The 18980-nt window shown below is 41.2% G+C and overlaps 1 protein-coding gene across 1 annotated transcript in view; it reads left to right on the top strand.

Moving 5' to 3' along the window:
* Window positions 1-18980, top strand: part of LOC307175471 (WD repeat- and FYVE domain-containing protein 4-like) — a gene marked incomplete at its 5' end in the record, with an annotated part of 227684 nt that overhangs the window by 105681 nt on the left and 103023 nt on the right. The window contains one exon of the mRNA XM_079900580.1: window positions 18794-18871. Coding sequence (XP_079756706.1) covers window positions 18794-18871 — 78 coding nt within the window. The remainder of the gene's footprint in view (window positions 1-18793; window positions 18872-18980) is intronic.

Raw genomic sequence — 18980 nt, 5'->3', positions numbered from 1 at the left:
TGGTGGATTGAGGCCAGCTGGACTGTGGTGAGCAGTGGCACCACTCCGAAAAACTCACCTGCACGGCACCAGGGCTCTGCATAGAGAAGCGCAGTTTAAGGTGGACCCTGACTTTTGTCCAAGCTCTGCTGGCAAGCTGTGAGCTCTGGTGTGGTCTGCATTGATCTGGGAGAAGGGCACCATCTGTCCAGAGGGGACTCCTTTTTCCAGTTCATGCAAAGGACAGTGGCTAGGCTAGCAGAGACCCTGACCTGACCAGGGGATCCTTCTGCTAAAATTGCATAACAGCGACCCTCCGTAATGTGCAGCAAGTACCTACCTCAACTAGCACATAGAATTTCTCTACCAGAATTTTTGTCTCAACTGTTTACTCTTTTTTAAAAAAGTTTTTATTGGAGTATAGTTGATTTACAATGTTGTGTTAGTTTCAGGTGTACAGCAAAGTGATTCAGTTATACATATACATATATCCACTCTTTTTTAGATTCTATTCTCATATCGATCATTATAGAGTATTGAGTAGAGTTCCCGGTTCTCTACAGTAGGTCCTTGTTGATTATTTATTTTATGTATAGTAGTGTGTATATGTCAATCCCAATCTTACAGTTTATCCCTCCCCCGCTTTCCCCCTTGGTAACTATAAGTTTGTTTTCTATATCTGTGACTCTAGTTCTGTTTTGTAAATAGGTTAATTTGTACCATTTTTTCTTAGATTCCACATATAAGCGATATCATATGATATTTGTCTTTCTCTGTCTGACTTCCTTCACTCAGTATGACAATCTCTATATGTTGCTGCAAATGGCATTACTTCATTCTTTTTTATGGCTAAGTAATATTCCATTTTATATATGTCAACTGTTTACTCTTAAAACTTAACGTGGTCTACACTATCATGACTTATTAAGGATGCAAAGTCCACACAATAAACGTATGTTTAATACTGACAGTAACTCAGTTCATCCCATGGCTGGCTCATGGCCCTGCCTCCTGCTGGTCACCGTAACTGACACTAAGGGATGGCTCCATCACAGTGCTCCACAAAAGCACAGGTGCCACTCGGCCACCTTGGAGCAGCCCAAAGCCACCTCTCTGAGTGCACTTTTGATCATTCAGCCTCACAAGAAGTGGGGTTAAAGTTGTTTTGTTTTTGGAAGCAAGATGATAGCTTGAAACCTCTCCAAGAGAGCAGGCACTGGGGTTGTGGAAGTTCCACAAGTCAGTGGAATATTCTCAACATAAGGTCACGACTACTGCCCATTGAAAGGCACATCGAATCTAAATCATCTTTTGAAAAGTTGTTAGGGCTGAATGTTCAGTTTCTTCTCCAAAGACAGAAACATCCAGTCTGAAAAGGTTAGAAAAGTTAAATTAGATCTTCTCACCTCCTTCTGCTAGTTATTTACTGATTTTCTTTCCTTTCTCTTCTATAGTATTTTATTTTATTACAAAATCAGGTTGTGTTTATATACCATATATGATGGCTGTCACTGAGCAATATTTCAGAGTAACTCCAGGTCCAAGTCTTCAGCTCAACCCACAGTGTTTTAAGGTACATAAATACTTCATCATGTGCAATTCAACAACATATGAATTCATTGAAGATATAGCAGTCCTAAGAATATAGAGACGAGTAGCACATGACCTTCTATTTAAAGAGTCCTTGTAGTCTGGTTATTTATCTCCCTGGCTAGATTATACTGTATCTAAGAAGAATTACAGTAGCTGGGTTTCTGAAAAAAAAAAAGTATATAGGTCAATATTTTGTAAATTAAAACCAATTTGAAATTAATTTAGGAACTTGGCAACCTAAAGAAATCCTGGGTTGAATCCTTTTGAAAACTGAATACAGTCCTTTACTTTGAAGGCCTATTATGTCCAGGTATCTATTTTGAGGTTCAGGTTTTTATAGACTAGATTTCCTAATGTGAGGTATACCCGCATTCCAAAAACTAATGTCGTGGTTGGGTACGGTATCATCATTCCAGGAAAGGCTTTCAGTTTTTAAAAATTGTGACTTATGGCTAGGGAAAACACATTTTTTGATTGTTTATTTCTCTAAATTTGAATATTTAAAACTTAAACGTATCCATCGATGCAAAAACGCTTTAGAGTTCACAAGACAGAAATGTCCCAAACTATATAAATGATAAAATGGCACATGGTCCTGGAGTGGAGAATCAGTCTGGGGCCCTCCCAAGGCACTGCTGCCATTCACAACCACTAGCTCCTCACTCCCAGATCAGCCGTGAGGCGCCTGCAGTGTAAGTTACAGTCGTGTTCTCGTCCTGGGACCCATCTATTATGAGAAACCATTTTGGTTAATTTAAAAAGTCTTTCAGGGCTTTCCTGGTGGTGCAGTGGTTGAGAGTCCGCCTGCCGATGCAGGGGACGTGGGTTCGTGCCCTAGTCCGGGAAGATCCCACGTGCCGCGGAGCGGCTGGGCCCGTGAGCCATGGCTGCTGAGCCTGCGCGTCCGGAGCCTGTGCTCCACAACGGGAGAGGCCACAACAGTGAGAGGCCTGTGTACAGCAAACAAAACAAAAACAAAGTCTTTCAAAATCTCAGAACAGGAAGTTCTGAAATTTTCTTCTCTCCACTGTTGTCAATGGGGGTTGGTGCAAACTTGGCTCTACGCCTGGCACAGAAGGGAAGAGGGCCTGAACCTGGAGGAAAGAGTGAAGACAGCCAAAGAGAGTGTGGCAGTCCAGGCCTCGGGGCCTGGGAGGCCGCTCATGGGTCCTTGGGTGCTAGTGTATCTACTAGTACAATTAGGAGTGATAGAAGGAGTAGCTGAGCCTTGAGTGTCCGATCAATTTTTTTTTTTTTAAACATCTTTATTGGAGTATAATTGCTTTACAATGGTGTGTTAGTTTCTGCTTTATAACAAAGTGAATCAGTTATACATATACATATGTCCTCATATCTCTTCCCTCTTGCATCTCACTCCCTCCCACACTCCCTATCCCACCCCTCTAGGTGGTCACAAAGCACCGAGCTGATCTCCCTGTGCTATGCGGCCGCTTCCCACTAGCTATCTATTTTACGTTTGGTAATGTGTATATGTCCATGCCACTCTCTCACTTTGTCCCAGCTTACCCTTCCTCCTCCCCGTATCCTCAAGTCCATTCTCTAGTAGGCCTGCATCTTTATTCCCATCTTGCCCCTAGGTTCTTCTGACCTTTTTTTTTTTTTTTTAGATTCCATATGTATGTGTTAGCATACGGTATTTGTTTTTCTCTTTCTGACTTACTTCACTCTGTGTGAAAGTCTCTAGGTCCATCCACTTCACTACAAATAACTCAGTTTCTTGTAAATGGTTCCTGACTCATGGACTTCTATGTCTGGGATCTGCTGTATGGGTTGGGGGACAGATGAGGCATCTGCTCTCAGTTTAGGGAAATAGACTGTAAGCAAAAGGGAATAGATGAGAAAATATTAGCTACTGTGACGTAATCTGAAGGCAATACATGATACGCTGGAGACTGACTTGTGATTGCCATAGGTTGGAAGTGATAATAAAGCTGAGAGGGAAGAGTAGCCATTGGGCACCTGGGGAATGAAAACTCCCGAAAAGGACTCGGCTAGGGCCAGGGATCAACGGTGGGAGGGAGTTCGTATATTTGAGAACAGAGGGATATCCTTATAATTGGAGCACAGAGATCAAACACGGAGTGGTCCAGGAGGAGAGCAGCAGGGGCCAGTTGTCAAGAGCCATTCCAGTTCTCTAGGGCAGGGGTCCCCAACCCCCAGGCCTGCGGGCTGCACGGCAGTAGGTGAGTGGTGGGCGGCTGCCATCGTTCGCGTTAGGGCCTGAACCATCCCCCACCACCCGGTCCATGGAAAAACTGTCTTCCACAAAACCGGTCCCTGGTGCCAAAAAGGTTGGGGGCCACTGCCTAGGGCATCAGAAAATACATCTATGTCTGTGACTCCATCTGCATACGTATCTCGACCCCCACCCCCCTCTCATCTACTAAACACCCAGTCCTGCTCTGGACATTCCGTGCACACTCATTGACTTCCTACCACATCCCAGGCCCTTGGCTTAAGGCCAGGGGATACTGACAGAAAAAGGCACAAGTCCCTGACCTGCGACCCCCACCTTCTAGGTAGGTGAAATAATTAAAATGTTAACAAGCTGAGCTTGAGCTGAGACTTGGAGGAGGAGGAGGAGGAGGAGGAGAAGGAGCAGGAAGGATGTGAAGGAAGATTGGTGGTGAGGGAGGGGCCCCTCCAGGTATAAAGGGACAGCCTTGTGGGTCAGCTGCTGCCTTGGTATTACTGGAGTATTATATCCAGTTTATGTTAATCCCATGTATTTATTTATAGTCTGACTCAATCCCAAGAGGATTTATGATATCCAGATGAGATGCATGCAATAAGATAAATGAGATCAAGAAAAATAAAATTAAAAGAAGAAAGTCAATTCCTGGGGAATTAAGATCATAAATATGCAGTCCATAAAGGCTTACAGCCAAACATCTACACCACGCGTGAGCTTTCTGGCTGCCATTGTGGAGTGGTAGGTAAGATAGTTCATATATTTATTCCTCACCCATCAATTATGCTTCTGCCAGGGAGTAGGAGTGCTTGAGAGCAGGGACATAGGGAGAACAAAGCAGATGGTCCCTCCCAGCAGCTTACTCTGCCTCATCACCCCTTCAAGCCACCCCCATTGTGAGTTTTTAAAGATCAGATCTGATCATGTCATGTCCCTGATTAAAGAACATTATTTGTTCCTACACTGTCCAGAAGAGGACTCAGACCCACGACCACAGTGCAGGGAGCCTGACTCTCACTGTTTTTCTAAGTTTCTCTCCTGTGACAATCTTGCACAGTGTTTGCTCCAAATGGGCCCGCTTCCGTATTTTATCGTAATGTACCCTGTCTTCTCCCATCTCTACCCTTGGGCAAATGTGGTCCCATCTGCTTGGAAGAGCCTCCCCCTCCCATCAGACCAACTGCTTCTCCTGTACTTTAAAAACACTGTCCCTTCTGAAAGCCCTTTCCTGCCTGGCCATGGCGCCTGTGGCTACAGTTACCTATTTTTAATTCACAGTGGCCATATCTATGCGGGACAAGCCTAAGGGAGAGGGAAGGGCTGGTGTTGATTATGTTACCTGTGAGTCACATTCAGCCCAACAGTGGGCACCTACTGACAAGTCCCAGTGTGACTCCCAAGGGAGCCGAGGTGAGCAGGTGTGTGCAGCATCCCGGAGCACAGGGATGTGGTCACGGTCGCCCTCCGGAAGATCCCAGTGTGGACCCAGATAGCACCCAGTGATGTCTTGAGAGCTCAAGCCAAGGGTTCTGCTCTAGTTGTGGACAGCGACATGCTGCTCCTGGCCAAAGTGGCCTAGTCTCTCTCCTTACAGCCTAAGGAAGGAACCCTCCCCATAAGCTCCAGTCCCCATTTGTTATCTCTACTTGAAATGCCAGTTTCAGTGTCCAGGCTTTCTTAGTGCTAGACATCATTTGGAGTCAAGGAGGCTGAATTAGTTTGCCAGCGTTGCCTTAGCAAAATACCACAGGCTAGGGGCTTCACCAACAGATATTTATTTTCTCACAGTTCTGGAGGCTGGAAATCTGAGATCAAGGTTTCTGCAGGACTGGTTTCTCTGTGGCTTGTAAATGGCCGTCTTCTCCACGAGAGCATCCCTAGGATCTTTTCCTCTTCCCAGGAGAACACTGACTAGATTCGACTAGTGCACACTCTAACAGCCTTGTTTAATTACCTTTTTAAAGGCCCTATCTCTAAAATACAGTCATACTCTGAGGTACTAGGAGCTGGGGCTTCAACATGTGAATTTGCGGGGAACACGAGTCAGTCAGTAACAGCAACCTCAAGTCTCAAAATGTGTTCAGGGGAAAATGTTTCCATGCGTTGCAGTCCTCCAAGGTAGAGCCTCACATTCATCTCTCATCCAGACCCCTTCTCGTAGGTAATTCCTAACCTTCTGCTCCTGCCCAAGGAGGTCTGTGTCTCCATGAGCCTCACCTCTAAGGAAGATGATAACGGAAACTTGAGGAGACGTGGCTGAGTTCAGGAAAGGTCAGTGTGGTGATGCTTCCCATCTGTCTGAGTCTCACAGAGGCTCTGATGCCCAAGAAGGAGAAAAAGAGGAGGGAAGCTGGCTTCTTTGAGGAGGCCTGGTACCTGCAGTTCCAAAGCTTTTGTCCTTTGCTACACGGGAGTGTCTTTTTTTTAAAGTAGTCAGTCCCATGACAATTGAATTTAATAAAAACAGCACAGTTCAAAAAAGACAAATTAGAAACCACTGTTCATCTTAGAAATTAATATGTGAGTGAATTTAACAAGAGATGAATTGCACTGTGGTGATCTGGTCCCTCTTCACCCACTCCAAGCACCAGTTGTTTGTCATTATTGCTGGAAATATGATTATTACTCTGGTATTGCTTGACATTTATTAAGAATCCAGGGGCTATGTCTCCACCGTAGAGAAAAGTGCAATTATCTGGGCACTTGGAGAAAAGAGCATTTCCTGGCCTGAGTCGTCCAAATAGATATCTTCCAAAGACACCTTGACTGTGGCTTGATGCAGACCCAGGCCGTTCTGTCCCTTAGTTCCTGTTTACCTTCATAAGGAACTGCTAACCTTTTACGGGTGCACGTGTAGGTATTATACAAGATTTACCAACAAACAGGGAAAGCATTTCATTGTTTTCTCATTAACTGCTTCTACCCTTTAACTAAAGCCAGGTCTCCAGTAAGAACTTATATTTGAAGGCAGATATATCAACCTTATGTAGAGAAGGCATAATAGAAAAATTGCATATGTGATCTGTTTATTGAATGTTTCACAACCAGGAAAACATTGAATTTCAGACGGGTTTAAACATGGCAGTGGAAGTGAAGGCCAGAACTGCCCAGCTCCTGACCTTTGTTCTTTGCAGACCCAGAAATCTTATCACCTGGCCCTATATCTGACCATCAGCAGTGTTTTACTCTGGGCAGGAAGTGACCAGCTGCAGAGAATTTAGCTCAGAGGAGTGCCCAAATCTATGAGCTTCATTTCAGTCTCTCAAACTTTCGTCTATTGTTGTCTCCATTTGCCAGACACTTGGGAACAGGGATGGACGTTGTCCTTGAGGAGCTTATTCTAGGGGGGCTTCAGGCGGGGAACCCAGCCGCTGTAATGTGGAGCACTGCCTCTGCAGGCTTTGCACTCTGCCCTGGGGCCCTGAGGAGGCGTGCTGGGAAAGAGAATTCTTGATAATTACCAGTTACATGATCATGACAAAGGGCTCACACAGACATGGTTTCCTCGGTTGCTCACTGCCAGCCAACTACACGACACTGTTAATCCGATCCCTCATCCTCTCAGCCTGCACTGGTGGAGGAGAGGTGAGCAGTGTATTTATTTTATAATTTGGGCTATAATCCATTAAGCCTGTTATTTATCTTGTTGCTCAAATCGTTTGAGCTTTTTGCTCATAATATTTCATTGATCTCACACTTGCTTTCACTTAGCTCTGTTGATCTTTTCTCACAGATTACAAATACGAATCCAAATGAATTTTATGTATTTTAATGCAGTTTCACTATAACCCTTCCTGACATTTTTGGTGTGTGTATTATTCAGGAAAAGTTATGTTACAGTAACAAACACCCCCAAAGCGAATTGCCCTAAAATAGCAAAGGTTTCTTTCTCACCTGTGCTACACGTGCATTGTGAGTTGGTTGGGAGTCTTCTGTGCCTTAACCTCGCCCAGTGATACCAGCTCATGGAGTTGCCGTTGTCTAGAACTTTGAGCACTGCCATGGCAATTAAAAAAGAGCTTAGCAAACAGAGCATGAGCCCTTAAAGTTTCGGCGCACCTCTCCCTGGCCTCACCTATGGCTCAAAGGTGGCAGGAAGGGTGAATCATGCCATGTAGCTACAGGAGGAGAGAACTGGAAATATTTGGCAAACAGCACTAACGACCAAAGCCCTATATTTTTTTTCAGTTTTTCTTTTCCATGCAAAATCGATACACATTTAATTGTTGTTATTGTTAGCATATTTTTTTCTAACCTCCTTTAAAAAAAATCTCAGTACATCAAAAACCTGGTTCCATATCATCAAAACTTCTTTGACACCAGGACTGCCGTGAACAGTTGTGCAGGTTACGCACGAGGGCATCTGGCCAGCATGGCAAAAAGAAGCCGAAATCCAGCCTTTGTCCCACTATTCAAGTTATCCAAGCAGGTCCAGGATGGCATCTGCCCAAAGGGGGCACAAAGGTGCTGTATGGGCTAGTGGTGGCCCTTTGTGAGCATAACTTGTGGTGACTGCATAATGCTCTACAGTAAGGATGAACCATCCCTCCACGTGTTGATATTTACATTGTTTCATTTTATGCTGCTATAAATAAGATGGTGGAAAATACTGTCCAGTGAATATTCGTGCATATATCTTATGATTTCCTTAGTGTAAGTGACTAGCAGTGAAAATTGTGAGAAGAAAGATTAAAATGCCATGCATGTGTCAGCACATGGTAGATACAGTGGCATTTCTTACTACTGAGTTTAGTTCCAGACCCGACACATGCCGTGCTTGGCTGGAGAGTCCAGGACCTACAACTGTAACGTTGGTACTAAGTTTCCAAGCAGGATCTGAGAGGCTGTGTTTAGATATGGGTCTTTCTCCTTTCTGGCTAGGCCATACAGCTGTAATTACAGGACTAACGATGCTTTAAACCAACAATGTAATGACTGTCATCAGTGACAGCAGGCGCTTCCTGTGGGAGAGCTTGGGCGGGAGGGTCACCAGCAGCTGGCCGGCCCCAGGGGTGCCCCTGGCAAAGCTGGGCACCATCAAGCTGAGGTCAGCTCACTTAAAGGTGACCCTCCAGGTAGGCTGTGCCTTGTTCCCCATTCCAAGATCTGATCTGTGTTCTGTAGCCAAACCCTTCCCTAAGGAGGCACTGGGACAGCAAGGCAGAGGCTCTTTAAACCAGATCTGCTTTCCCTCTCAAATCTCCAAACGGCCTTCTGAGGCCCTTGGTCCTACTTTAGAGGTTCTCAAACTCTTTAACACACAGGCAGTTGCTAAGCAAAGGCTATTTTGCTCCAATAAGCAATGCAGAGCTTTGCTCTGAATTTGTCTCCCATCGATGTGCCATATTCACTGCTGCCCAGGCAGATGGGCCTCTGCCCTTGAACCGCCCTCCTCTTGTCTCCACATCCAGAGTGTGACAACTTTTCAGGGCATGAAAGGTCTCAAAAGCAATTGCAAAGTAATGTTTGCTTAGCACTGTGGCAACACACAGGGTGGAAACCACGTGGGAGACACTCACGTGATGGCAGAATCCAAGAAGTCATCTTCCAGCACTGCCAACTCCCGTATTGTTGGAGTCACTCATCTCACTTGTCCTCAGCTTCCTCTTCCGTAAAATGAGGATGATAATAATACAGGTTTGTCAGGTGGCTAAATATTAAATGTGATAATGCATATGGAAACTCCTTTGTCAGCTGTAAAGTGCTATGTGCAAATTAGTTAACTGGATGTAATGTTGAGAGAACGGACTAAGGGATAACAAATATTTGGACTATCAGCACTTTTATATAACTCATCAGGTTAGGTCCCTGGTCAGGTCCCTCTCCCATCCTCCTAATCCACTATTCCAAGCCTTCACCCCTGCTCAGCGCTCAGGGGAAGCAGAGCCATCTTCCCCTTTACTCTACCCTGGAACTGGAAGCCATCAAGTGTGAAGCACCTCACTCAGTAGTGTTCTGCTCACACACTCATCCACATCTGCACCCGTCCTCAGGTCCTTCCATCCAGCTTCCAAGCATGAGCCCTTCCTCATGGCTCAGGTCAGCCTCTCCATGGGCTGCTGATTCCATCCTCTCTTCTCTCATCCCGTGGAACCTGTGCCACCTTCCTCTTCCCTTTGCTTTTCAACCTTCTCCCATCTGCTGCCAAGCTCCCCACAGCCTGGCAATACACTTGGATTGTATCCTTCCTCTTATATTGCATGGCCCTACTCCCACCTCTTTTTTTCTCTTCTTCAGATTCAGGTTTCTTGAATGAGTTGGCAGTATTCATCGTCTCCATTTCCTTATCTCCAAATTTCTGGTTGACTCGCTGCCGTCTAATCATTCCTCTGAAATAACTTGTAGAAATTACCAAAGACCAATTTCTGTAGACAAATCCAAGACATTTTCAAGCTTCATCGTACAGGACTTCTCTGATGCAATCACTGTGGTTAAACAGCTCTGGGTCTCCATGACATTTCTCTTTCTGATTTTCCTTAAACTTTTCTAACCTTTCTTCTCCTATCCTAAACTTTGCTAGTGTTCTCCGGTTTCTGACCTTGGCTCATCAGGCTCCTCTCTGCACGTATTCTCCATGAGACATCTTATCATCTCTCACTGGTTATTTATCATTTGATTGCTGGTGGCTCACAGATCTATATAGAACTTGGAACTCTCACTTGAGCTTTCTTCTAGGGATGTCCAGCTGTACCACTGACGCTTCAAATTCAACATGTCCTCATATCGCTTAAACTTGCTCTTTCTCTTGTTTTTGTGATATCTATTAATTTTTCTTAGTTTATCTAATTTAATTTGTTCCATTAGGCAAACTAGAAGTTTTAGAGTAATTCTTACCCTCTCATACAGTCACCAGTTTATCCCAATTTTATTTTCCATGTTGTTCTTGAATTTGACTCCTCTACTTCACCCATTCCACCCTGTGAGCCCTCACTTGCACTGTCATGATAGTGTCCTAAGGGAACTCCCTACTTTTAGTCTTGTCTTCATTAAATCCATCCTTCAAATCGCTACCAGAGCGAGTTAGCAAAAATGCTAATGGGACCACATCAGGCTTCTATTTAAAACCTCTCATTTGAGATTCAGCTAAAGCAGCATCTCAACCAGGGAGCCTTCACTGAACACCATGGTGTCCTCTTCTTTGTGCTGACTGTGACCTGTGTCACCATGTCCCAAACATAGCTCTGTCTCAACATTGGCCATGTCGACACATAATTATATGCTCTTCCACTGCACTCCACAAAAGCAGATATGGGGCTCGTCTTTGTACTGCAGGGCCTGGAAAATGGTAGGTGGACAATGGCTATTGGTTGAACTTAACAACAGAGAGAAAATTTGAGGGTAGACATGGAATATCTGAGCAAGGGTGTAAACAACACTGGGCTGCAGCTATTGTCGTTAGGGTATTTATTTGAAGAGTAAATATGATATATAACTGAAATCATATAGCATTTTCTATAACTGTTAATTCAGAAGAGACCATCTAGGTCAAATTTTTCAACTGATCTTACCCATGACTTACACCCAGATAGTCTCTGGGTGACCCTTTTATGAAGTTTCATTTTACTGTCTCATCTTATCTCTATAATATCTCTTTGGACTAGACCGAGGAGGTACTGTTACCTTCATTTTATAGATGATAAATCAAATTGGAAATATTAAGTTATTTGCCCATGGAATGTGGCTGGTAAGGGCCAGGAACCAAGCTGTCTGGACTTTGATTCTACGTGAAACACTCTGATTTAGCAGCGCTGAGAACAGCATGAAAGTTTGAATATCTTTTCATATATCTTGCCGGAGTGTCCCTGCCTGAAACTCCCCCACTTAACCCCCTGGGATGATCCACACCAGGCCTGTTCTTCAGTGAGATAGCACATTCGTTGTTTGACAGGGGCTGCTTTGTGTCCAGGTTCCCTCACGAGTTCTCTTCTCCTGCCGCACATCTCCAAAGCATCATATCAGAAAAAAGACTGGGCTTTGGCCTTAGATGTAAAATTAGATGTAAAATTAGTCAAATTTGTCAGCATTTTATGTCACTTGCACTGCTCATAATGAATGTTACTTGTATAAACGTGTAACAGCAATATTAAGGAAAATTTTGTAAACAAAAAAAAGAAGAAGAAAGAAAGAAATCACCCTATTCCCACTACTCCAAAACAGTAACTGGGGTTTTAAAAATTATATTGTTTCCATAGTTTTGAGTCTTTGCTGGTAAATACTCTTTTATTTTATTGAAGTATTAGCACACATAGAATAAAAGTGTTCCAGTCATAAATATACAAATTTAAGAATTTTAATGGCGTGAACATGTGACCACTACCCAGATTAAAAAATACAACATTCACGGCTCCCCAGAAGCACCCCCCACTCCATGCCCAATTCTAGTCTCTAGCACCCCCAAAGTAGCCAGTTTCCTGGCAGCTAATATCATACATCAGTTTTCCACTTTTTACTTTTATGTGTGTGAAATAACATATCATATGCTCTTCTTTCTGGCTTATTTCATTCCAAACTGTGTGAAATTTATCCATGTCTTTTCATGGAGTAGGAGTTCATTCACTTTCATAGCAGTTGACCAACATTTTCATAGAGTTCTCAGACTTTTTGGTCTCAAGACCTGTTTACCCTCTTAAAAATTATTGAGACTTCAAAGAGCTGTTGTTTATATCGATTGTATCTATTGATATTTATCATGTTAGAAATTAAAACAGAATTTTAAAAATAAGGCATTTATTAATTCATTTTAAGATAGCAGTAATAAATCCATTATATATAAGCATAAACAGCATTTTTAATAAATAACTAGATTTTTCAAAACAAAAAATTTTGAAAAGAGTAGTACGGTTTTATATTTTTGCAAATTCTTTAATATCTATCTGGCTTAGCAGACAGCTGGATTCTCATATCTGCTTCTTTATTCAATCAGTTGTAATACTTTTTTATTTATTTTTTGGTTGAAATACATGAAGAAAATCTGGTCTTTCACAGATATGTAGTTAGAAAAGAAAGGAGTATTTTAATAGAAGTTTCAGAAAATTATAGATATTCTTCTTTGATACTACACCAAAATTCAACAAGTAGTAGTTCCTGAAAGGTTACTTGAAACTTTTATCAGTGAAATTTTTGTAGTCTGTTACAGTAAAATGTATTGATTATCTTGTACTTTGAATGGATATTGTAACCCATACATGATTTGTAACATGCATTGGAGCATGAAAGTAACATACAATGAGAATATTGGTTCCCTGAGTTACGAGATCTCCCAAATGTTGACATGTTTCATTATGCAATATGGAAAAATCATATTCATGTACCACCAATTTTATCAGAAAAATATTTATCTACTGAGAAACTGTCAGGCTCACAGAGGCAGGTACAAGCTTTTCAACATTCTGATATTCGAAATTTGAAAGCCCAAATTTCATCATAGGCAGAAAATACTGTTAGTGGTTTTATTTGATATGACAGGTTCACTTTGTTCATTTTCAAGAAAAGATCTGCCACATATCCAAGTCTTCATAACTAGTTTTGTCTGTCAGTCATTCTTTCAAATTAAAGTGATCAAAAGCAACTAGTTCAGCTCACAACTCTAACAATTATATGAGTGCTTTTCCTTGAAATGACCATCATGGTTTTTGGTGTTCAGAAGTGCTTTACGCAGATTTCCCATTTATCACACAGACTATTAAAAACGACTGTATTCAAAGATTGAGATTTCATAAAATTAATCATTTGTACTGTTTCATCAATGACATTCTTTTTTTTTTCAAAGTTTTACTTCTATGTAGCAGGACCCTTTTACTTTTCCATTTTATTTATTTTTAAAATAAATTTATTTATTTTATTTATTTATTTTTGGCTGCGTTGCACCTTCATTGCTGCACGCGTACTCTCTCTAGTTGCAGTGACCACAGGAGCTACTCTTCATTGTGGTGTACGGGCTTCTCATTGCAGTGGCCTCTCCTGTTGTGGAGCCCGGGCTGTAGGTGCACAGGCTTCAGTAGTTGCAGCACGCGGGTTCAGTAGCTGTTACTCGCGGGCTCTAGCGCACAGGCTCACCAGTTGTGGCACATGGGCTTACTTGCTCCACGGCATGTGGGAGCTTCCCAGACCAGGGATCGAACCCATGTTGCTTGCATTGGCAGGTGGATTCTCAACCACTGCACCACCAGGGGAGCCCCATCATTGACATTCTTAAGTGAAGATTTTTTTTCTCCTATGAGTTCCTAGTGGTGAGGACTACATATAATGATTATTTTGGAAATTGTAGATTCACATGCAATGGCAAGAAATAATACAGAGAGATCCCATGTACCCTTTATCCAGTTTCCCACAATGGTATCATCCTGCAAAACTGTAATACAGTATCACAACAAGGAACATTTCCATCACTACAAGAAGTTCTCATATTGCCCTTTTGGGATTGTCTTTTCTTACTCAGCATAATTCTGTTCAGATTCATCCAGGTTGTTGCATGTATCAACAGTTCATTCTTTTTTTTTTTTTGTGCGGTACGCGGGCCTCTCACCACTGTGGCCTCTCCCGTTGCGGAGCACAGGCTCCAGACGCACAGGCTCACGGGCCCAGCCGCTCTGCGGCACGTGGGGTCTTCCCGGACCGGGGCACGAACCCACGTCCCCTGCATCAGCAGGCAGACTCCCAACCTCTGCACCACCAGGGAAGCCCAGTTCATTCTTTTTTATTGCTGAGCGGTACTCCATGGTATGGATGTTTCATAGTTTCTTTAATCATTCACCTATTGAAGGTCATCTGGGTTGTTCTTGTCTATTATGAATAAAGCTTCTATAAACATTCACATGCAGGTGGTTGTGTGAGTATAAGTTTTCATTTCACTGTGATAAATCCCAGAGGTTGCAACTGCTGGATACTATGGTAGTTGCCTAGATATAAAAAAAAAATCTACTGACCTGTTTTCTGGAGTCGCTGTACCATACATTCCACCAGCAGTGTGTAAGTGGTCAAGTTGCTCTGTATCATCACCAGCATTTGGTGTTGTCACCTCTTAATTTTACCCATTCAGATAGGCGTGTAGTGATTTCTCATTGTGGTTTTTATTTTCATTTTATTAATGGTTAATGGTGTAGAACATCGTGCTCATGTGCTTCATGTGATCTGCATGTCCTCTTTATGTCTATTCATGTCTTTTGTGCATATTCTAATGGGATTTTTTTTTTTTGCTCTTGAGTTTTAAGAGTTCTTCATACTAGTCCTTTGATTGATGTGACTTGCAAATACTTTCTCCTAGATTGTAGCTTATTATTACATCATTTTTAAATTTTTTTTTTTTTTGCGGTATGCGGGCCTCTCACTGTTGTGGCCTCTCCCGTTGTGGAGCGCAGGCTCTGGACGCACAGGCTCAGCGGCCATGGCTCACGGGCCCAGCCGCTCCACAGCATGTGGGATCCTCCCGGACCGGGGCACGAACCTGCGTCCCCTGCATCGGCAGGCGGACTCCCAACCACTGCGCCACCAGGGAAGCCCTATTACATCATTTTTATGTGGGTTTTTGTGGAACAAAAGTTTTTAATGCTGATGAGATCCAATTCATTTGTTTTCTTTTATGCTTTTGGTGTAAAATCTAAGAACTTCAGCGATTTGTTGAATGAGAGCAGTAAAAGCAGACATCTTTGCTTTGTTTACAGTCTTAGAAAGCATTTATTGTTTCACATTAAATATAATGTTAGCTGTGGGGTTTTGTAGATGATCTTTATTATGTTAAGGTAGTTCCCCTCTATTCCTGGTTTTCTGAGAGTTTTATTATGAATGAGTGTGGAATTTTGTCAGATGCTATTCTGCATCAATTGATACAATCATGTCATTTTCTTCTTTAACCTACTAACATGGTAGATTATCTCGATTGCTTTTTGGGTATTTACAAGCTTTGTGTTCCTGGAATAAACCCACTTGGTCATTGTATGTCATTCTTTTTATGCATTGCTAGGTTCTATTTGCTAATATTTTGTTAAGAATTTTTGTATCTCTATTACAACAGCCAGGACATGGAAGCAACCTAAGTGTCCATTGACAGATGAATGGATAAAGAAGATGTGGCACATATATACAATGGAATATTACTCAGCCATAAAAAAAATGAAATTGAGTTATTTGTAGTGAGGTGGATGGACCTAGAGAGTGTCATACAGAGTGAAGTAAGTCAGAAAGAGAAAAACAAATACCGTATGCTAATACATATTTATAGAATCTTAAAAAAAAAAAGCAAAACACATACTCATTCTGAAGAACCTAGGGGCAACACAGGAGTAAAGACGCAGACGTAGAGAATGGACTTGAGGACACGGGGAGAGAGAAGGGTAAGCTGGGATGAAGTGAGAGAGTGGCATGGACATATATACACTACCAAATGTAAAATAGATAGCTAGTGGGAAGCAGCCGCATAGCATAGGGAGATCAGCTCGGTGCTTTGTGACCACCTAGAGGGGTGGGATAGTGAGGGTGGGAGGGAGACGCAAGAGGGAGGGGATATCGGGATATGTGTATATGTATAGCTGATTCACTTTGTTATACAGCAGAAACTAACACAACATTGTAAAGCAATTATACTCCAATAAAGATGTTAAAAAAAAAAAAGAAAAAAAAAGAATTTTTGCATCTCTATTCATGAAAGATAGGTTTATTTTCCTGTACTCTGTTTGTCTGGTTGTGGTGTAAAAGTATAAGCGTATTGCTAGCTTCATAAAACAAATTGGGAAGTGTACCAATTTTTTCTATTTTCTGGAAGATATTTTGTAAAATTTACATTAATTCTTGCTTAAATATTTTGTAAAATCCTCAAGCAAAATCATATGGACCTGGAAATTTATTTGGGGGGAGTATTTAAATTATGAATTCAATTTCCTTAACTGTTATAGTCTGTTCCAATGATATATTTTATATTGGTTGACATACAGTAATTTATGTTTTTGCAAAGGATTTGTCCATTTAATCTGAGTTGTCACATTTATGTGTATGTAGTTATTTGTAATATTCCCTTGCTATCTTTTTGATGTCTGCAGGGTCTGTAGGGATAGCCTCTCTTTCATTCTTTATATTGGCAATATGTGTCTTCTTTTTATCTTTGTCAGTATTTCTACAGGTTTGTAAGTTTTATCGATCTTTTCAAAGAACCAGTTTTGTTTCAATGATTTTCTCCATGTTTTTCTGTTTTTAATTGCATTGATTTCTGCTCTTACCTTTATTGTTTCCTTCCTTCTGCTTGCTTTGGGTTATTTTTCTCTTTTATTCTAGTTCCTTTAGTGGGATCTTAGATTGACTTAGAAATTGTACTCTTTTTTTTTTTTTTCAGATAGGCTCTATGATACAAAACATTTTAAAATTACATCATTTAAAAATATTTTAATTTAAAATCTTTTCATCTGTATTAGGGTAAAATTGTATATATTTAAGATGCACAACTTGATGTTTTGATGTACATATACATTGTGAAATAATCACCACAATCAAGGTAATTCACATAGTTATCTTTTATTTTCTGATGAGACCACTTAAGTTCTAACTTCTTAACAAATTTCGAATATATAGTACAATATTGTTAACTAGAGTCACAATGCTGTACATTAGGTTTTCAGAACTCACTGTTTTGCATGACTGAAGCTCTGTATCCTGTAATCAACATATCCCCATTTCTGCCTCTCCCCAGCTCCTGGAAACCACCATTCTACTCTCTACTTCTATGAGTTTGACTATTTTAGAGTCCATATATAAGTGAGATGCAATGTTCTGGCTTATTTCACTTAGCATAGTGTCCTTCAGGTTCATCTATGTTGTTGCAAACAGCACAATTTCCTTCTTTTTAAAGGCTGAATTTTATACATACATAAAACATATATATAATGAACTTTGTGATGATTTTTTTTCTTTTGTTCTGTTAATGTGATGTATCACCTTGATTGATTTGCATACATTGAACTATCCTTGCATCCCAGGGATAAATCCTACTTGATCACGGTATGTGATTCTTGTAATGTGCTGTTGAATTCTGTTTGCCAGTATTTTATGGAGGATTTTTGCATCTGTGATCATCAGGGATATTGCTCCTAAATTTTCTTTTATTGTGGTGTCTTTGCCTGACTTTGGTATTAGAGTGATGCTGGCCTCATATGATGAGTTGGGAAGTATTCCCTCTTCTTCTATTTTTTGGAAATTTAAGAAGGTTTGGTATTAATTCTTCTTTGAATATTTGATAGAATTCTCCTGTGAAGCCATCCGGTCCTGGGCTTTTCTCTTTTGAGAAGTATTTGATCACTAATTTAATTTCCCTATTTGTTATTGGTCTGTTCAGATTTTCTAAAATTTAACTCTTTTCTAATGCATGCATTCGGTGACATATATTTCTCTCTCAGTATTGTTTTAGCTATGTGACAAATTTTGATACATACTGTACTATGTATTTTTTAAAATTTCCCTTGAGACTTACTTTTTGATCCATGGATTATTTAGAAGTATATTGTTTAGTTCCCAAGTGTTTGGAGATTTCCTGTTATTGAGTTCAGTTTGATTCTTTTACGGTCAGAGAACATATTTTGCAGGTTTTAATTTTTTAAAAATTTGTTGAGATTTATTTTATGATCCAACATGTAGTTTGTCTTGGTATATATTTTGTGGGGGCTTGAAAAATGTGTATTTTACTATTGTTGGGTGCACTATTCCATAAATGTGAGTTACTTGAACATTTTTTAGAATTCCATTTTAATTTATCTATTATATTCTAGCTTTTCTAGTTTTTCTTGGGAGGAAGATTTATCTGCTACAAGCTAGTTCGTCGTAGCTGGAAGTGGAAGTAACCCATAAGCATGTATGTGAGTGTGTATGTGAATGTAACAGCATAGGTGGTACATGTATTCATGAGGTTGTGATTGATTTGACCAACAAATCCTGTAACTCTTACTTCCCCCGACAACTGGTCAGAGTAGAGAAGTTCTTACCTCAGATCACAGCTGTTATTAGTTGTGACTTGTTTTGTCTCTTCTCCAGGACTTCGTGTCATGTATCGAGAACTACAGACGAAAAGGACAGGAACTATATGCATCTCTATACAAAGATCATGTACAGGTAAGAAACAAGGCAATTCCCTTCTCTGCACAGTAGACCAGAACCTACCTTGAACCTGAAATAAAGAATCATAAGAGCATTTGGTTTAAATTCTAAATTGGCTAAGCTA

The sequence above is a fragment of the Stenella coeruleoalba genome, assembly GCF_951394435.1.
Source record: "Stenella coeruleoalba genome assembly, chromosome: 16".
Lineage (NCBI taxonomy): Eukaryota > Metazoa > Chordata > Mammalia > Artiodactyla > Delphinidae > Stenella > Stenella coeruleoalba.
The sequence above is the reverse complement of the archived record's forward strand: the minus strand, read 5'-3'. Positions and strand labels throughout refer to the sequence as shown.